The following is a 20,364-nucleotide window of genomic DNA, read 5'->3' as shown; positions in this document are numbered from 1 at the left end:
AATGAGCTTGGAGATCTCTTCCAACCTGATTGATTCTATGATTCTATGATCTGCATTAATTATTCAACAGCTGTTTGGGGTTTTCTGTAGGGTTTTTTTCAGTCTTATGCAGAACTGCAGTGCAATTGGTACATTTATCTGCTGAGGTTTACATTAATTATTTTGGTGAAACATAGAGGAATTTTAATATGTTTTAAAGGAAAAAGCAAATAAGGATGAGATCTTTTTACTTCTTTATATTCCTATTATTGTTTTGGGAAAGTGTAATCTACATGATGAGGCTAGAAAGAAAAAAAGAAGCTGTTTCCTGGAAGTGTTCTGTAGTTTTTGCACATTACCATAGCGTAATGCTTTCTTAGGTAGTTATCTTGACAAAGGTAAGAGTAATGATATTGAATTGTGTGGACAGAGTGTTACCAATTAATGATGTCAATTCTGCATTGGTTCCAAATGGTTCAATTACAGTACCAAAAAAATTAAAGCAGAAAGTAAACAAAAACTAATACTTCAGATAAAAGAGCAAACTTTTATGACAGGAGCAATCTTCCCTCTCCCTCTTTGGACGATTTCAGTTCACCCATAGTGAGAAGTTAAGGGCAAAGCGAGTCAGCAGGGCTGTTCTCTGTTCCACAACTGTATCCTTAACACTTGCAACAGAGACAGGTTGTTTTCTGTTCCACAACTGCATCCTTAACACTTGCAACACAGACAGGTTGTTTTCTGTTCCACAACTGCATCCTTAACACTTGCAACACAGACAGGTTGTTTTCTGTTCCACAACTGCATCCTTAACACTTGCAACACAGACAGGTTGTTTTCTGTTCCACAACTGCATCCTTAACACTTGCAACACAGACAGGTTGTTTTCTGTTCCACAACTGCATCCTTAACACTTGCAACACAGACAGGTTGTTTTCTGTTCCACAACTGCATCCTTAACACTTGCAACACAGACAGGTTGTTTTCTGTTCCACAACTGCATCCTTAACACTTGCAACACAGACAGGTTGTTTTCTGTTCCACAACTGCATCCTTAACACTTGCAACACAGACAGGTTGTTTTCTGTTCCACAACTGCATCCTTAACACTTGCAACACAGACAGGTTCCATGTTGTTCTATAAAGAATAAAATTAACCATAGGTATTTTCACTCAGATTATCTTAATGATCTTTTCAGTAGGAATAGTATTAAAATATGAGTGAAAATTGGTAAGATTTTTTTCAGTGCATGTGTGTAGTCCAAGGTCTGGTGATTGTTTATTTCTGAGAAGGGATTTCTATCTCTCTGTATTCATATGCATGCATAGTGAAATATGTCTTCTGAAATAGGGGTAAAACTGATATAAAAAGCTTAAAAGAACCCTATAGAATCATAGAATCATCCAGGTTGGAAGAGACCTCCAAGATCAGCCAGTCCAACCTAGCACCCAGCCCTAGATAATCAACTGAACCATGGCACTGAGTGCCTCATCCAGTCTTATCTTGACACCTCCAGGGATAGTGACTCCACCACCTCCCTGGGCAGCCCATTCCAATGCCAATCACTCTCTCTGACAACAACTTCCTCCTAACATCCAGCCTAGACCTCCTCTGGCACAACTTGAGACTGTGTCCCCTTATTCTATTGCTGGTTGTCTGGAAGAAGAGACCAACCCCACCTGGCTACAGCCTCCCCTCAGGTAGTTGTAGACAGCAATGAGGTCTGCCCTGAGCCTCCTCTTGTCCAGGCTGCACACCCCCAGCTCCCTCAGCCTCTCCTCATAGGGTTGTGTTCCAGGCCCTTCACCAGCCTTGTTGCCCTTCTCTGGACATGTTCCAACACCTCAATATCTCTCTTGAATTGAGGGGCCCAGAACTGGACACAGTTCCCCAAAAACCCCTTAACCCCCAATACATGCAATCTAAATGAAATCAAGATTTTCAAACCACTTCTCCCCAGCTGGAATGTGTTGCCAGCATGATTACATATTGTCACAGTATCCATTTATGCCGAGTTCCAGCAATTATCTGAAACCATATGTCAATTAATTTATTTGGGGCTGGGTTTCATACTTGGTGCCAAAGCTGTGAACAAATGCTTAAGGGATAACTCTTCAGATCTGAAGAGTTCTTATGAAAAAAAAAAAAAGAAGAGGAAAAAGTATCTACTTATGAACCCGGGGGGGGGGGGGGGGAAGGCAGCTAACTTTGTCCAGTAAAATGTGGTAAGATCAGTGTTGTACTTCAAATGGCTTGAACAAAGTGCATTTTAACAACTCATTTAAATTGGCAACAGGAAAAAACAGTAACAAAAAAAGAAAATTAGCTTATCCTATTAAACCTGTGTCTGCCACAGAAAAAAAGTGCATCTGACAGTAAAATCCGATAAGGTCCATTAAGAACAAACTTAATCTCCCCTGTTTCCCCCACAAAAAATGTGAGAGACTATACCAGGTTACAATGTAAACAAGACTGTAAAAGCAAGTTCACTGAACAATTGCTACTAAATAAGTTTCATTCATAATCAATGCCATGCATAAAATAGTCTGGATACAAATTCTGAATAGAATAGCACCAATATGATATTTAAGGATGCAGCTGGTGAAGTAGTTTGTTTTCCAATTTGAATTATCAGGTAGGCATTCCAAAACTTATCATTACTGGTCATACCCTTGCTGTTGGAAACACAGAAGTGTAAATCTCTGAGTTTCACACAAAATCATATGCAATACAAACTTTCCAGCCTCAATGATTCTGTGGTTCTGTGCAATGTGGTTAATATTTAATAACAGAGGACTTAGCATCTCTAGTGTCCTGGGTTACCACCACCCAGTCTCACAAGCCCCCCTCTCTCCACACACAGATGAGAGGGAATCATAAATTCATAGAATCAAGCAGGTTGGAAGAGACCTCCAAGCTCATCCAGTCCAATCTAGCACCCAGCCCTATCCAGTCAACCAGACCATGACACTAAGTGCCTCATCCAGGCTTTTGTTCATAGAATCAATCAGGTTGGAAGAGACTTCCAAGCTCATTCAGTCCAGCCTAGCACCCAGCCCTATCCAGTCAACCAGACCATCGCACTAAGTGCCCCACCCAGTCTTTTGTTCATAGAATCAAGCAGGTTGGAAGAGACCTCCAACATCATCCAGTCCAACCTAGCACCCTGTCCTGTCCAATCAACTGGACCATGGCACTAAGTGCTTCATCCAGTCTTTGCGTGAACACCTCCAGGGATGGGGAAAGTAAGACAAAAAAAAAACCCCTCTGGCCCGAGATAGAGTTTAATAAGATGCTAAGATGCACAATTGCCTTAGCCTGTTTGCAGAAAGGCACAGCAAAAAGCAGAAGCAGCAACAGAAGCCAGTGACCTTTCCCAACCCATAGCCTGCCCAGCAGAATGGACCAACACCCCAAAATGCAGAAACCAGGAGCAGCAACTGGAACAGAAATCTTCTCCTGTTACCACCTGAACTGTAAGCCATGCCCGTTTGCCTGTTTGTAGGTTCAGAAACCTTCTTTTGCCCCCACTCACTCTCAACAATGCTGAGAAGGGCTCAGTACAAAGGGGCCAGGCCCATGCCAAACTTTCTTTAGTTTGGTGTGGGTTTTTTTGTTGTTGCTGTTTGCCTGTTCACTTGTTTTCCCTAAATGATTAATAACTCTCCTACAAGTCAAAGAAAATTACTAAAATAATAAGAGCCCTGAAGCCAAAGCTATGCACATTAATTTAATTTAAGCCTTTCTGTGAGCTGTACATTCCTTAAAACATTTTTCAGAAACTCTACTTTTTTTTCCATCTTTAAAAAAGTTTAGTGATGAAAATAATCTCTCCCTGTGTGAGGGTCCTGAATGCACTAAACTGGTATTACTGGTCCTGAGTTGCCTTATCTGAGAAATGTGTTTACTTGACTGGATAGGGCTGGGGGATAGGTTGGACTGGATGATCTTGGAGGTCTCTTCCAACCTGGTTGATTCTGTGATTCTATGATTCTTAGGAGCCCCATATCAGCACAGCACAAGGCTCCCAAGCAATGGTGTAGGAGTTCTGGTCTCCAGCTCCTTGGACCTCCATTGTGGGGAACTTGGCTCCTGCACAGACCATTCTGCCCTATGCCAGTCATATCTCTGGACTATATTGCTTAGTGTAGAAGTAATTTTCAGGCAGTAGATGCTTTTCCTCCAGATTCCTTCAGTTTCCATCTTGTTAAATGTATACTCGAGCGTAGGATGTTATGGGGATTGCAAGGCAGAGCTTTACTCTCTGCATTTCTGGTAGTAATTGTCCTCACAGATGGCTAGTCAAGCTCTCTAATGCTTTTTTTTTCAGGCTGAGTTCTCTCAGAAAGCTCACATAAAAGGTTTGTTTATACATAAGTGTGCACATATAATTCAGTAGAAATTTAGAGGATAAAAACCTTACTGGATATTTATTATCAGGATACTATTACCAAAATGGGAATTTTATTTGTTATACACTGGCAAACAGAGAAATAAATAACTAAATAACCTCCCATACACACATCTTGCAAAGGACTTTGCAGCAGTTGCCATCATTTCATTCAATTTTACAAGGTGTGCCTTGCCTGTTTCTGTGAGCCTGTGGACAGCCAGTGAAATCCCCACTAAGGAACTACACAGATCAACAAATACAAGTCTATAACTTACTTAGTGAGGGTTTTTTTTTTCAGGACAGAACAATCTGCTTGATTTAAGCTTTCTTCTGCCAACAGCATGCATAGAACTAATGCTTGACAGTTACATGCTTGCAAAGACTAGTACCCAAGTGCACAGGTGTGATGGTTTGGGCTCTTACCTGCCCCCCCCCCCCCACACACACATACTTTTGGAATTGCCCCAGCTAACTCAGACGGCCTCTGGGAATATAAATGAAGCTATTTATTTTACAGCAGCAAATATACAAGCAGCTATTCACAATATATACAGTTATATACAGAAATATACAAAGGATAAACAATACAGAAGCACAACTCCCCTCCCAGAAACCTGAGTCCCCAGGAGGGGCTCTCAAACCACCCCAACACCTCCCCTTGCCCTCTCAACCTTACCCCAGTTCTCAGGAAGAAGAGAGGTGCAGCCAAGAGGTTAGGGAGCAAGGTTAGTAGGAGCAAGGTTAATGAGATGTGACCAGGCCTGAAGGCAAAGGCAGAATGAAAGAAAAAAATGGAGAATGTTTACTTCTTCTTCCCAGAACTCTCAGCAGGGCTATGAGAGAAGGAGACACAATTGTTTTTCATTTCACTGCCCACTATCTAGTTCTTTTACCAAAACATTCTAGCTTGCTTCAAACTAGCACAACAGGACAGTTGAGGTACCAGACTTTGTGTTGCACACTCTTTTTTTGTGCCCTGCAGAAGCTGTGGGCCCTGCAAATTCAGAGGCAACCAGGAAGATCCCCTTGGAGGGCTACTGGGGATAATGTAAACTCTACTTCAGTCATTCATTTCCTGCTCTGGTGTGTGGTACCAGGCTTGGTGCTTGGATGCATTCGGTCAGTACTTAGTATTAGAAGGAAATAAGACTCAGAAAGTTACAGAAATATAGGAGACACAGTCCCTGCTGTGTGCAAGATAAGTACCATTCTATTGCTTTGGACAGCAAAATGACCTGTTGACTGGCAGCCTCTATTCTCCCAGAACTGATTTCATCATGTTTCAAATAAGGCACAGAAGTGTTTCTCTCGTTTATGGCAGGATTCGAGGCAGGTAACATTTAAGTGGGCAGAACACAATTTCTCTCCAATATGGAGTGCTCTAACTGGCTAATACTAATCAAAGGATCCAGTATATTCTGAGTTCTCAGAAGATGAAAAATAACATATGTCTGATTTTTCTGCTTACTTGAGCCCAAGTTTACCTTAAAGATTTCTTTATTGCTTCAAACCTGGGTCAAAATATGAACCTTTTTCATATATTTGATGAAATTGTGTTCCTGTATGATCTACTTCCAACATCGTATTCTTTTGTATGAAGCAGTTGCAAGATTTGCTAGTATAGTGCACTGAAATTTAGCAATCCTGTATTTTAGTGATTTTTTTTTTCTAAATTAAAAGCCAGCAGCCAAAGGATATAAAGCAGAGTCCTGATCATTGTGTCTAAAGCAGAATTTTTAAAAGCTTCTGTGATTATATATGAAAAGTAACTGCCTTGCACTTACTCTGCAACAGTTAACAGGAAAAATAAATATCTATTCAATATTTGAGGAATAATCAGTAATATATAAATACATATATATATTATTATAGTTGATTTTTTTGGGGGGATATTTTTATTTCTTCCTCCTTCCCCCGTACTCAAGACTTCTTATGTAGAAAAACAACCCCATAAACCACCCCATAACTTTATAGACCTAATTCTTTTACCACTTTTATTATGCCCTGAAAAGAAAGGAAGGTGCTTGTATTTTTAGGGTTTTAAACCCAAGATATCTTCCTCATAAGCATAGTAAATATATAAGCCATGCACATTTCATCTGAATGCATTACTGTCTGCTGGTATTAGCTCCCCAGAAACAGGGTATCTGAATTAAATCTTACTACTGCCACTTTGTGTTTATGTTACACAGATTACTGAGCTCAGTGGGACTAGTTCCACAGGCAACTCTTGACATTTGTTGTTTGTTTGTAATACATATAACATGTTACAGTTCTACAATATAAGTAGAAAATAATATTTCCTTACATAAACATTGATTATTTTTTTTTCACATAGGCTTATATACTTTGGTTCATAAAAGCTGCTCATAATATGTTAAATCCAGGAAAGAAAATACTTAGAAATCTCTCATACTTCTCCTGTGGTCATTGTAATTTTATGCCATCTTGGTAATAACCTATACTTATGCATTATTCGTGATTGTATATTCTCTCAGACTAAATTACTGTGCATTTTTTTTTGTGTAGGTGATGGTTTTAATATCAGAGATGTCATGTGCAAGGATATAGCTATGAGCGATCAGTGAAATTCACTTCCAAATTCACTACTAAATGTTACAGCATACATACATTTAATAACTATAGTATCATGGAGAACTGAAGATGTGTACAAGCATGGTTAGATGAGATGAAATTGTGGTTCCTCTTTTTTTCCCATAATTCATATAAAAATTGATGTGCTGAGTTTTCTGTGTATTATGAAATCACCTTTCTCAGTTTTGCATATTAAAATGTTCCATGGATTTTTTTTCCAAAAAAGAAAGATTACACTAAAAATCAGATACTTTTAATAATGAAAGGAGATGACAAAATGTAGTAGTAGAGACCCAGCAGCTTGCTGGACGATTTCTTACAATTTTAGAAGTGTGTAAGAATATTTTGGATTTGCAGATTTTCCTGATTGGGAAAATGTACTGAAGCAAAAATGGACTGAAAAGGTTAATTAATTTATTTCCTTCCCTTCCTTCCCTCCCTTCCCTCCCTTCCCTCCCTTCCCTCCCTTCCCTTCCTTCCTCCCTCCCTTCCTCCCTCCCTTTCTTCCTTCCTCCCTCCCTTTCTCCCTCCCTCCCTCCCTCCCTCCCTCCCTCCCTCCCTCCCTCCCTCCCTCCCTCCCTCCCTCCCTCCCTCCCTCCCTCCCTCCCTCCCTCCCTCCCTCCCTTCCTCCCCCCTTCCCTTCCTCCCTCCCCCCCTTCCTCCCCCCCTTCCCTCCCTCCCTTTCTTCCTTCCTTCCTCCCTTTCTTCCTTCTTCCCTCCTTATATTCCTCCCTCCCTCCCTTCCTTCCTCCCTTCTCTGACAGGCTCTGTAGCTACTGCTTGCCGTGACCCTGGTGTCCCCATGAATGGAACTAGAAATGGGGATGGACGAGAACCTGGAGACACTGTCATTTTTCAGTGTGACCCTGGCTATGAATTGCAAGGAGATGAGAGAATAACCTGCATTCAGGTAGAAAATCGGTACTTCTGGCAACCCAACCCACCAGTCTGTATAGGTATGCAGAAAAAATCATGTAGTGATTTCCTAAAATGTTGGCATTCTGGTGTAAAGGACCACACTGCTCTAGGAACTCTCTTTGAAGAACAAACCCATACAAACGCTGCCCATCTGATAAATTACTCTGTAGTAAGCTCTGATGAACATTTTCCTCTGTAGTTGTTAATAGAATAGTCCTCATCCTTTCCCTCTCAAGGCCATATCATTTATAATTTGATGATCTGTAACAGAGATAGCAAGAAAGTCAATGTCAATAGCACTATTAGCTTTACCTTAAAAGGGGCAATAAACCTGGAGGATTTGGTTGAAGTTCATGTGCCTACATGTGCATATATATATATATGCAAAACTATCAGGCAGATGACCTGGTAAACTTATAGATCAGGTAAAATTAAGCAAGGACTTAAGCAGAGTGCAACAGGAAAGAGCAATTTTATTTTTATTTTTTTTTTCCTTTAATTGTAGAGTTTTTTCTTTATTATTATTATTATTTTATATATTATTTGTTTCCACAGTTCTAACCAAGGTCTTAGTTTCCATCTTACAGCCATAAAAACGTTTTTTTGTAAACACTGAATTGCTGTGCTGCTTTCCTCAAAATGGGATCTGTATGCTGCAACTGTCATCATTTATTTCATACTTAATTATAACCTAAGAAACATACTTCATAACCTAAGACTTTTCTTTTATACTGCCTTTAACAAGAGGTAGAAAGTGGAAAGCTTAGTCAAGATTTTTTATGGCTGCACCAGAGCACTTCTCAAATTCATATGATTTTCAGAAAAGACTTGACATAATGTTATGCAAGCAAACAGAAGGACACAGAGTTCAAAACCAAGTCCTTCACTTGGTAGTATTAGTATTTGTCTAAGAAGAAGTGTGGATACATTTTTTATTCCGATTAAAGCTTTGTAAATACTTGGCTTGTTTCTTGTTTAAATTTTGGAGGACATTAAATGTCAGTGAACAGATTGCTGATGCTTGATTCTTTTTCTCTTACCTTCTCTCCTCAATCCTGATTTATTTTTATTCCCAGCTCCCTGTGGAGGAAACTTGACTGGCTCATCGGGCTTTATACTTTCACCAAACTTTCCTCATCCTTATCCCCACAGCAGAGACTGTGACTGGACTATCACTGTTAATAGTGATTATGTTATATCATTGGCATTTATCAGGTAAACTGCTATTTGCTCATAATTTTGACATTATGTTTTTAACTTTATTATTGGCTTTCTATTATGGGTTCAGAGCTTTGTGGGTCTGTATGTATACTTACGTATGCGTACTCTGTGTGGCTCTGTATGTATACTTAACTATCAAAGTAATTAATAACTGGGTGTTCTGGTAGCAATCATATCCATTATGTTATTCAGTATTCACAGAGATGGAGCTGGGCAGCTCATTGCTCCTGTTTTTCAAAGCAGTCTCAGTTCACACAATCTATTGTAGAAGTGGATGGTGCTCAATTTACCGAGATGATTTTCGTGAGAAAGCAGCATGCAGTAACACACTGAACTGAACCCAACCCAGAAGGATTTTCTTAAATGATAAAGCTGTTTGCCTGCTATTTAAGTGAAGTTTCAAAAGTAGGCCTTACAATCACTGGAGTGAGCTGTCCAGGGAGGTGGTTGAGTCATTGACCCTGCATGGGTTTAAGAGTCATTTGGATGTCATGCTTAGGGATACAGGTTAAGGTGAATCTTGTAGGGTAGGATTATAGATTGAATTTAGTGATCCTGAGGGTGTTTTCCAACCTGGATGTTTCTGTGATTCTGTGATTTAGTTTTACTAGTCTGCATTATTTCAGGATATTTCTGCAAGATATTTCCTGTTATTCTGATTATTAAAATATTTTAGCATTTTCCCTTATCACAGTGTAAGAATAAATTGAGCTTAATAGAATCCACAGAGGAGCTTTTCTTGTCTATACTGTATACAACCCATAAAGGAAAATGAATATGCATATTGTGTGAAAAACAAACATCCCACTGGGTATATCATAATGCCACAGAAAAATTACATTTTACTTGTAATATCACATCATTCTGAAGTCTGTTCTATAATAATGGTTTTACTTCAAGACCTATCTGGATACATTCCTGTGTGACCTGCCCTGGGTGTTTCTGCTTTGGCTTTGGCAAGGGGCTGGACTCGGTGATCTTCAGAGGTCACTTCCAACCCCTACCATTCTATGATCGTCCTGATCAGTGATAAAGTGACTTATTTAATAATAGAAGTCATATTGTCCATTCTTGGTGCTTGGTGAGGCAGTGTGTGTTTAGAAGAATTCTAAAATTAATCCCACCATTATATTTGCATAATTAACAATTTAATGCTTTATTTGGTGATTTCAGATTGCTGTTAAGTTGGGAAGGAAAGTTATAGAATTTATAGAATCAACCAGGTTGGAAGAGACCTCCAAGATTATCCAGTCCAACCTAGCACCCAGCCCTAGCCAGTCGACCAGACCATGGCACTAAGCGCCCCATCGAGTCTTTTCTTGAAGACCTCCAGGGACGGTGCCTCCACCACCTCCCTGGGCAGCCCATTCCAATGCCAATCACTCTCTCTGTGACGAACTTCCTCCTAACATCCAGCCTATACTTTCAGCAGCACCTCTTTGTGCTTGGTAAAATATCATGGGATCAAAATGTATAAGAATATTCTACACTTTACGTTGTACATTTAGATACCTGGGATCCTCCATCTTATAATACAATCAGTATTTTACATTGTGATGTTTTACAGTACAGTATATGAACAGTATATAGATGCCAATGTTGCCAAGCTCTTCTGAAAGGATGGACAGTTACTATGATATTTGACAGAACCTGGCAATCTTATTCTTGATCAGACCACATACTTGCTGAGCCTTGCCTCCCTAATGAGACACAGACTGTTCCGGAGTGAGAAATGACCCTTTCCTGTATAAATTGATTACTGCATACTCCACTAGTGTTAAATACACTTTTGTGCAGGACCTACTGCAGCTAATCCTTTTAAATTCAAGGCAAACTGTTACTTTAAAAATTGAAGCTGTTGACAGTTGGCTTTTGTATTAATTTTGTTTAAAAAGCAAGAGGTTAAAAAATCAAAATCTTTTTTCCCTGAAGAAGCTGTATCATGTGTTCATTTATTTTAACCAGGAGCTGTTCTCTAGTAAAGACAAAATAATTCTAGTGGTTAAATTTTGATTCTTTTAAAACTTTTGTTGTACAGTCTGATAAATAATGTTGATGAACTCTCTGTCCCTAACTAAAATGAAAATTCAACTGTTAGTTAATTATATTTAATTCTATGACTTAGTAAATTAACTCTTTTATTTCTTGGAAATTAAATGAAGTTTGGAAGAAAAGATGAGTTTTCAAGTCTATATCTTTTCATTTAAACTGGTTATAGGCAAAATGCTTCTTGCTCTGGAAGTTACTAGGAGATCATCCCCTGGTGGTCTGAAACTGTTCAGTCTGACTGGAAGCTGCATCGTTTTTTGCCAATTGCATTATATCATAAAGCATTTCTGCCAAGGATTTGAGTAAATCTATGTTGTTTATTTCTCTAAAGCTTTAGAAATAGTGTGTGTGTGGGGTATTTTCTTTCTCTCTCTTCCCCCCCTCACCCCCCTTGTATCACATCAAAGTGCTGTTTGTAAGCATTCTAAGCAGAGGAAAAAAATTAAATCTAGTATTTCTGTTGTTTTCTAATAAAAAGCATCTACAAATCATTATTCTGGCAGTGGAGGGGTTTTCCCATTTTATAAAAGCACTGATAGTAAAATTTTATTTGCACCGAGTGAAAGTGTTACACAAAACATATTCTATCAAAAAAAAAAAATCTCTGTTTATTTTTTATTCTGCAGTTTCAGTATAGAACCAAATTATGATTTTCTTTATATCTACGATGGGCCAGATGGTAATAGCCCACTGATTGGGAGCTTTCAAGATAGCAAGCTGCCAGAGAGGATAGAAAGCAGTTCAAACACCATGCATCTGGCTTTTCGGAGTGATGGATCTGTGAGTTTTACTGGATTCCATCTGGAGTACAAAGGTAAAGAATTGTTGTTCTTTTTTCTTTTCTATTAACAATATCCAGTGCATGACTGTAAATTGTAATCTGATTTGATTTCTTATAGTTTTCTGTCTGGTAGTGTTTTAGTTTTCCATCTATGAGTATGGTAACATATATAATCTATATATACAAACTATGTTAGAAGTATACTAATGTAAAATAAAGTGTCCAGAATAGAACAGGTTGGAAGAGACCTCCAAGATCAGACAGTCCAACCTAGCACCCAGCTCTAGACAATCAACCAGACCATGGCACTGAATGCCTCATCCAGGCTTTTCTGGAACATCTCCAGGGACAGTGACACCACCACCTCCCTGGGCAGCCCATTCCAATGCCAATCACTCTCTCTGGCAACAACTTCCTCCTAACATCCAGCCTAGACCTCCTCTGGCACAACTTGAGACTGTGTCCCCTTGTTCTGTTGCTGAGTGCCTGGGAGAAGAGACCAATCCCCACCTGGCTACAATCTCCCTTCAGGTAGTTGTAGACAGCAATGAGATCTGCCCTGAGCATCCTCTTCTCCAGGCTAAACAACCCCAGCTCCCTCAGCCTCTCCTCATAGGGTTTGTGTTCCAGGCCCCTCACCAGCTTCATTGCCCTTCTCTGGACACGTTCCAGCACCTCAATATCTCTCTTGAATTGAGGAGCCCACAGCTGGACACGGTGCTCACGGTGCAGCCTGACCAGTGTTGAGTACAGAGGCAGAATAACCTCTCTTGTCCTACTAGTGTGATTTAATTTAGCTGACAGATGCATGATTCCAAAGAAAATAATTTCAGGTAGCAGTCTGCAGGCTTCAAGAATAATGTTAGAGTGACAAAACTTCACAGCATATACAAGTCTAGGCTTTTTTTCCAGAATAAACTTTCTATTTTATTTTCCTTTGCACTGTAATGTATGTTGGCATATGTGTATTTGAGATTCTGTAAGATGAAAAAATGTTCCAGAGTTTAGGAGATCACTATTGAAAAGGAAAAAAAATATCTAGGCTGGTACAATAAATAGTCCACTGTAGATTTGATTACCTGTCGCAGTCAGATCTGACTGAGATTGTAACACACTAAACAAGAAAATACATACTTGTATATTTTCTTTCCTTGTTTCTTCTTCCTCATCCTCTAAGTGTTGCATCGATCACATCCATGTCTCCATTTCAGAGGGAAGGATGTTGTGCAGAACAATGTCAAATGCTTTTCACAATCCCACATAAATGCTGTCAGTTGCTCTACCCTTATCCACTAATGCTGTAACCTCACCGTAGCAGATCACCAAATCAGGGACTCTTGATTCTTATTTACAAGAAGTCAATAATGAATACCATGACCAGTGCTAGAGGAGCACTGCCTCCAGTCAGGTGGTGAGAGGGGACTACACAGTTCATTGGACTGTATGGATCTGAGGCTTGGCACGTCAGACTCACTGAAGTATAAGAATCTGGTGGACACCAGCACACAGTGAACACCAATGCCATCAAACTGTGAAGGGACAGAACCTACCTGTATCTCTTGAGTGGCAAAGGCATCTCAACATCTAACTGTATGCCCAATTGGGAATAAACACAAAATTGTGACTGGCCCGGAAGCTTCATGAGTCCTTGGCATAGACTTTCTCAGGCTAGGGTATTTCAAGGGTGCAAAAGGATACTAGTGGGCCTTGAAGACAGAGCAAATTAAACAACTCTTTGCCTTGCCTGGTCTTTCAGAGGATGCTTCTGTGGTGGTGTTGCTCAGGGTTGAAGAACAAAGGATGTCAATCACTTCCACAGTTTTGCATGGGTGGCAATATTGCACCAGCCAAGACTCCCAGGGGGAGTAATCAGTAAGACTTTCAACAGCTTTCTATGGCCAGTTAGAATGTCTAATGGAGATTGGAGACTGGCAGTAGACTGTTGTGGGCTGAACGAAGTGATGCCGCTGAGGAAAGCTACAATGTCAGACATGACTGATCTTCAATACCAACTGGAATCAAAACAGCCAAGCAGTATGCCACAACTGATACTGCCATTACACTCTTCTTGTTCCCATTGGCAGCAGACAGCGGGCCAGAGTTTGCTTGCAGTTGGAGAGGCATCCAGTACAGCCTTATCATTTGCCATGGATGATCCAGATTGCACTGGAAGAGGGTGGAGCTCTGGAATACCTGCAACACATTGATGACATCATTGTTTGGGATGACACAGCAGAAGTGGGGTTTGAGAAAAAGAAGAAAATAGTCCAAATCCTGAAAACCAGTTTTGCTATAAACCAAAATAAGGTCACAGGAGATGCAATTTTCATGCATGAAATGGAAAGATGGGCTTTTCTGGATCCTGATAGATGGGATTAACAAGATCCCAGCTGTGTTTTTAACTAGTAAAAAGAAAAAACACAGGCTTTCTTAGATGTTGTGGATTTTTGGAGAATGAATATTCCAAATTGCAGTTTAAATGTTAACCACCTTTATCAAGTGGCCCTGAAGAAGAAAATTTTAAATGGAGCCCTGAGTAACAACAGGCTTTTAAACAAACTGCAAGGCAGATAGTTCATGCAGTAGCCCTCAGTCCAGGCAGGAGAAGATGTACAAGACATGATCTACACTGCAACTAGTAAGAATGGTCCTACTCGGAGCTTCTGGTATAAAGCACACAGCTGGATTTGATGCTAACTCCTGGATGTTTGGAGTCACAGATACAGGGCATCCAAACCCCAGTACACTTTGACTGAAAAAGAGATATTGCCAGTGTATGAAGGGGTCAAACTGCATTGAGAGTGGTTGGTAGTGAAGCGCAGTTGCTCCTGACATCCAGCCTGATGATGGTAGGCTGGATGTTCAAAGAAAGGATCTGCTCTACCCATGATGCAACTGATTCTATGTGGAGTAAGTAGGTCACACTAATCACAGAACAGAATCAAACAGGAAATTCTAGGAGCCCCGAAGCCTTGGGAGTAGCCATGGACTACCAGAAGGCATTGTGTATTTTGAGTGGCAGTAGCACTCAAGTTGTGCTTCATTGACAGGCCATGTTTTGAAGCAAATCTCAGACACAACCAGAGTGTTTCTAATTGAGTTTTGTTCTTTCCTTCCTCCTTCTCTTCTTTTCTGTTGTATAATGGAGGAGCAGCTTATTAGTTCTACTAAGTGCTCTGGAGAGTAATTATGGAATGTTTGCTATAGTTAAGTAAGTCTGTAATATTCTTTCTAAGAAGCTTATTATGGCTTTGCTTTCTTTGAGGCTTATGGGTGAAGAAGTAACTCATCAAGTTCTGGAGAAAACACCTGCTTCACTTGGCTTTTGGTGCTGTTTTCCATGCACTCGGATACTAGCTTTTAGAGTTTTGGCATCATTCCCATATGTTAGCCAGCGGTGGCTTCCTTATTGAACTTGAGAATGCTGCAGCTCTTATTACTACCTCTTTTCAGCCTGTATTTCAGAAGCCTTAATTGAGCCAGCGGTCTGCCAAAATTAGCAGAGATGTAATTGCTGTTTTACTTGAAGCTTGCTGCAAAATTTTGTTATGGGCAAAAAGAACTTACACATAGTATGCACAGCCAAGAATATAGTGTTACTGCAGCCTAAATCTTAACTGTATAGTGAAACAATTGGTTTCAGTCTGATTATTACAGAACACAATTTAAAAACTACAGGGAAAATGTCTTCATACATGAATATGTAACACAATTGCTCTCCAGCAATTTCAGTGATGTTCTGCTAAACCTGCAAATGCCCTTCTGTGTTTTCAGCTCACTTATACTAGTGTGTGGGGGAAAGAAAGGGGAAGGGTTGTAGGAGAAGTCAATGTCTTGAATTCTTTAATTGGAGCAGTATGCTGAAAGACTTCTCCATTCTCTTGAGAGCAACATTCTATATATGTAAATTTGCTAATAGAATCATAGAATCAACCAGGTTGGAAGAGACCTCCACGATCAGCCAGTCCAACCTAGCACCCAATCACTCTCTCTGGGAAGAACTTCCTCCTAACATCCAGCCTATACCTCCCCCGACACAACTTGAGACTGTGTCTCCTTATTCTATTGCTGGTTGCCTGGGAGAAGAGACCAACCCCCACCTGGCTACAGCCTCCCCTCAGGTAGTTGTAGACAGCAATGAGGTCACCCCTGAGTCTCCTCTTCTCCAGGCTAAACAACCCCTGCTCCCTCAGCCTCTTCTCACAGAGTTGAGTTCCAAGCCCCTCACCAGCTTTGTTGCCCTTCTCTGGACAAATTCCACTACCTCAACATCTCTCTTGAACTGAGGAGCCCAGAACTGGACACAGTACTCAAGGTGTGGCCTGAACAGTACTGAGGACAGGGGAAGAATAACCTCCCTCTTCCTACTGGCCACACTGTTCCTCATGCAGGCCAGAATGCCATTGGCTCTCTTGGCCACCTGGGCACACTGCTGGCTCATCTTCAGCCTACTGTCTACCAGTACCCCCAGGTCCCTTTCTTCCTGGCTGCTCTCCATCCACTCTGTCTCTAGCCTGTAGCACTGCTTGGGGTTGTTGTGGTCCAAGTGTAGAACTATCTCTTTACTCCTTTTTCATTGGTTCTCTTTTTGTACTGTTCCTCAGATAGACATGATGAATCCTTTGCCATGTTGGACTTCATTCTTCATATATTGTAGCACAGTGTACTGACTTTTTTTTTTACTTAACACTTAAATACTTCAGATTTGCAAAAGTAGCATGAAGGTGCTAAGTACTTCAGGCTTTAATTTTCAGAATAGTTATTAAGAAATTGTGTTTCTATAGTGACATTGTTATTGTTTAGTCAGCAACTTCAGGAGTCTGTCACAACTGTACCTTTGGGGAAAAGAAAATTGCAGGGCTTCAGTTTTTCCCTAGAGAAAATTTGTGCTGTGACAGATTATGTCTTTCCTTTCTGATTTAAGCACCAGCCATAATAGACTGTTTTATCTTATTTGTTAATTTTATTTTAGCTTCTCCTGTGATACTAATCTTTATCCATGGTTCTGCTAGAATTATGAAGCATTAATTTCTTATCGTAAACTCAATAATGGTATCTCACAGTATCAGTTGTATATCAGTACAGATATTTTAATATTGGTTCAGTAAGAAGGAAAAATATTGATTTCTCACTATTGCCAAAATGTTAGTAATCTTAAGTGATATAGTTTTGTTGGTTTGGGTCTTTGTCTTTGTTTGGTTTTGTTTTGGGGTTTTGTTGTTATTGTTTTGTGGGTTTGATTGGTTGCTTGGTTGGTTTGCGTTGCTTTGCTTTTAGTGTCAGAATTTGGAGTGTAAGGAGTTCTTAGTTTGTCCTAAGGTCTGCCAGACCTCTCATATCATAGAATCATATAATCAACCAGATTGGAAGAGACCTCCAAGATCATTCAATCTAACCTAGCACCCAGCCTTATCCAGTCATCTAGACCATGGCACTAAATGCCTCATCCAGTCTTCTCTTGAACACCTCCAGGGATGGTGACTCCACCACCTCCCTGGGCAGCCCATTCCAATGGCAAATCACTCCCTCTATGAAAAACTTCCTCCTAATATCCAGCCTATACTGTGGGGTTGGCTTATATAATAATCATTAATATCTGTGTGATATCTTGCAGGCTTTCAGTGAATTCTACATTTTAACTTTTGATTATCTATCCTGATTCTTTTAATGAGCCTAAGAAAAAAAAAAAAGCCTTTCATTTTGTAAAGCTGCACTGTATTTTTAATCCTCAGCAGATATAATACACACCACAGTACAGCTACCTAAATATATCATTGTGGGTATCAAATACCTGTTGTTAGTAATAAACTGTGAAGCAACTATTGCTTGTTATTGTGCTGTTTCTTATGTAAGAAGCATGCTCTGCAGATTAAATAGATGAATCCTAATAAATGATTAACTGCATTAGGAGGTGTTCACATTCTTTTGGAAGATGTGAAGTTGAGATTTCAAAAGAAATGTTCTGTGTTTCCAGCTTCAAATATAAATGTACTTTTATGGTTTTGTGCTATAATTCTTTTTATTCTCTCAGAAATGTGACATAAAAATGAGATCAAACCAACAACCTACTTACTGCATTAGCTTGTCTCTGGTAGTGACTAATGGCTGATATGTAGCTAAAGTATAGGAAAGCCAAATATGTATTAATTTATCCCTGTTATCTCTAAGTTTTCAGAAACTTCAGCTGGGGTACTGCTAGAATCAGATAAAGTGTTTTTGTATCTGAAGCTCTTATGTAGCTTTCCAGCATTTCAAAACTCATAGACTCTTTTGGCAACTCTTCCTACCTGTAGCAGAAAGTTCCAGAGTGCAAATGTGCCTGGTAGAAAACCATCTCTTTTGATGCACTGGAAAGTTGCCACTAATCTTGTAGAAAGTGATTAAGAACTCCCTTTTTGTCTTCTTCATGACACCTTTAAATGACAAAGAAGGAATTCTGACGTGTCTATTGTCTTCTTGGTTTGCAGATTTTCCCAAAATAGTTAACTTTTTGCCCCTTCTGTAGAGTAATGTTATTTATTAGAAGTACCAAGTGGTTATCTTTGTGCACTTTGCTATGTCGTTGATACTAAAACTCCTAGTATTCTCATTACAGAAGGAAGATGGAAGCAAAGATAAGAGCATATGCATATGTTTGAATTTATTTCAAGTTTTTGAAGCATATACCTATAAATAAAAAACAACACCAAAAGATTAATTCAAAGAATATTTTAATTCTTTGTCCTCCATGGAGGAAAGTAAAAGAGGCAGCTGTATGAAAATATATCAGTATATCATATTCACAGGTATAGATATTCATCTGAGAATTTGTGATGGTTTGGGTGTTCCCCACCCCTCCATTCTTATGAAACCACCCAGACTAGACTCAGCTGAGCTGGAAATTCAGGATGAAGCTTTATAGTTACAGCTTAGCACAATATATCAGCAGATATTTACAATCTATACAGCTATAGACAGAGATATACAAGTTAAAAATAGTAATACAGGAACACAACAGCCCTCCCAGAAACCTGAGTCCCTAGGAAGAGCTCCCAACCACCCTTCCACCTCCTTTCCACCTCTCTACCTTATCTCGGACTCTGCCTTATGTTCAAGGTGAGTTTGGAGAATCAGCCAGGGGGGTTAGAAAGCAGATGGATTAGTCACACAGACAGCAAATTAGGTTAGAAAGAGAGGTTCAGCCCCAGAGCCCAAGAGCAACTCCATTATCTATGTTTATGTTCTTGTTCTTATACATTTCAGCAAGCCTGTGAGTGAAGTAGCCATTACCATCGTTTCCTTTTCACAGCCTATAATCTAATTCCTCTCGCTACAATATCCCAGCCAGACTGAAACTAGCACAGGATTATTAACTATACCATTGCTCACAGGGAACTCTAGAAAAAAAGGTTGTTGTAATGAAGCTCTACAAGTATTGTTTTGCTTATTAGACAGCAATTTGTATCAACTTTAAAATGAAGAAGAGTGAATATTTGATGTAGAATGGATCTTAAAACCAAATAAAACTACATTACATGTCCAGAGCTTGCTCAAAGATGACAGTGAGAGTATCAATAAAATATATGCAATGTTTTAGATTCTATCCAGAATTATCTTTGCATTTGTTTCCTCTATAGCAAAGCTTCGTGAGTCTTGCTTTGATCCTGGAAATATAATGAATGGAACAAGACTTGGAACAGATTACAAGCTGGGATCAACTGTCACATATTACTGCGATGCAGGTTATGTTCTTCAAGGATATTCTACACTGACATGTATCATGGGAGATGATGGAAGACCTGGATGGAACAGAGCTCTGCCCAGCTGTCATGGTAAGAGAATTTTTAATATATTATAATTGGTGATATTCTTATTCTTGCTTTGTCATATAGAATTGGTGTGTAAGTCCAACAACATGAAAAAAGCTTTTTCTTTTATAAGAGAATGTGTGTAAGTAATATCTTTGTTTCCACGAAGAAAAGGTCAGATAAATAACATGAATAGCATAAGGATGAAAATGGTGCAGTAGTCCAAGTAAAGTAAAGTAAAAACTTTTTTGTTGCAATAAATATGGATATAGTAATTGAATATTAGAAACTCAGTAGAATCTCATCCTATACTCATTCTGAATGATTTGACATTACTTAAGACACAGTCCTGAAAGATTAGTTTGAATGGTCCACATTTAGAAAAGAGTTATGGGTTTTACTAGTTGTTAAGTCTAGCCTTTTAAATAATGTATGGGATAAAAGCATTCTCAGTTTAGTATTGAAAAGAAAATCACAGAATTAACCATGTTGGAAAAGACCTCTAGGCTCATCAAGTCCAACCTATCACCTAACCCTTCTAATTAACTAAACCATGTCTCTAAGTGCCTCATCCAGTCTTCTCTTAAACACCTTCTGGAATGGTGACTCCACCACCTCCCCAGGCAGCCCATTCCAATGA

At 39.5% G+C, this 20,364-nt stretch overlaps 1 protein-coding gene across 1 annotated transcript in view; it reads left to right on the top strand.

Moving 5' to 3' along the window:
- CSMD3 (CUB and Sushi multiple domains 3) overlaps positions 1-20,364 on the top strand; it is a 483,827-nt gene that overhangs the window by 323,576 nt on the left and 139,887 nt on the right. The window contains exons 28-31 of the mRNA XM_064154172.1: positions 7,733-7,924; positions 8,963-9,101; positions 11,783-11,970; positions 19,554-19,748. Coding sequence (XP_064010242.1) covers positions 7,733-7,924; positions 8,963-9,101; positions 11,783-11,970; positions 19,554-19,748 — 714 coding nt within the window. The remainder of the gene's footprint in view (positions 1-7,732; positions 7,925-8,962; positions 9,102-11,782; positions 11,971-19,553; positions 19,749-20,364) is intronic.

The sequence above is a fragment of the Pogoniulus pusillus genome, chromosome 14, assembly GCF_015220805.1.
Source record: "Pogoniulus pusillus isolate bPogPus1 chromosome 14, bPogPus1.pri, whole genome shotgun sequence".
Taxonomy (NCBI): Eukaryota; Metazoa; Chordata; class Aves; order Piciformes; family Lybiidae; genus Pogoniulus; species Pogoniulus pusillus.
Note: the sequence above shows the minus strand (reverse complement) of the source record. Positions and strands in the feature narration are given on the sequence as shown.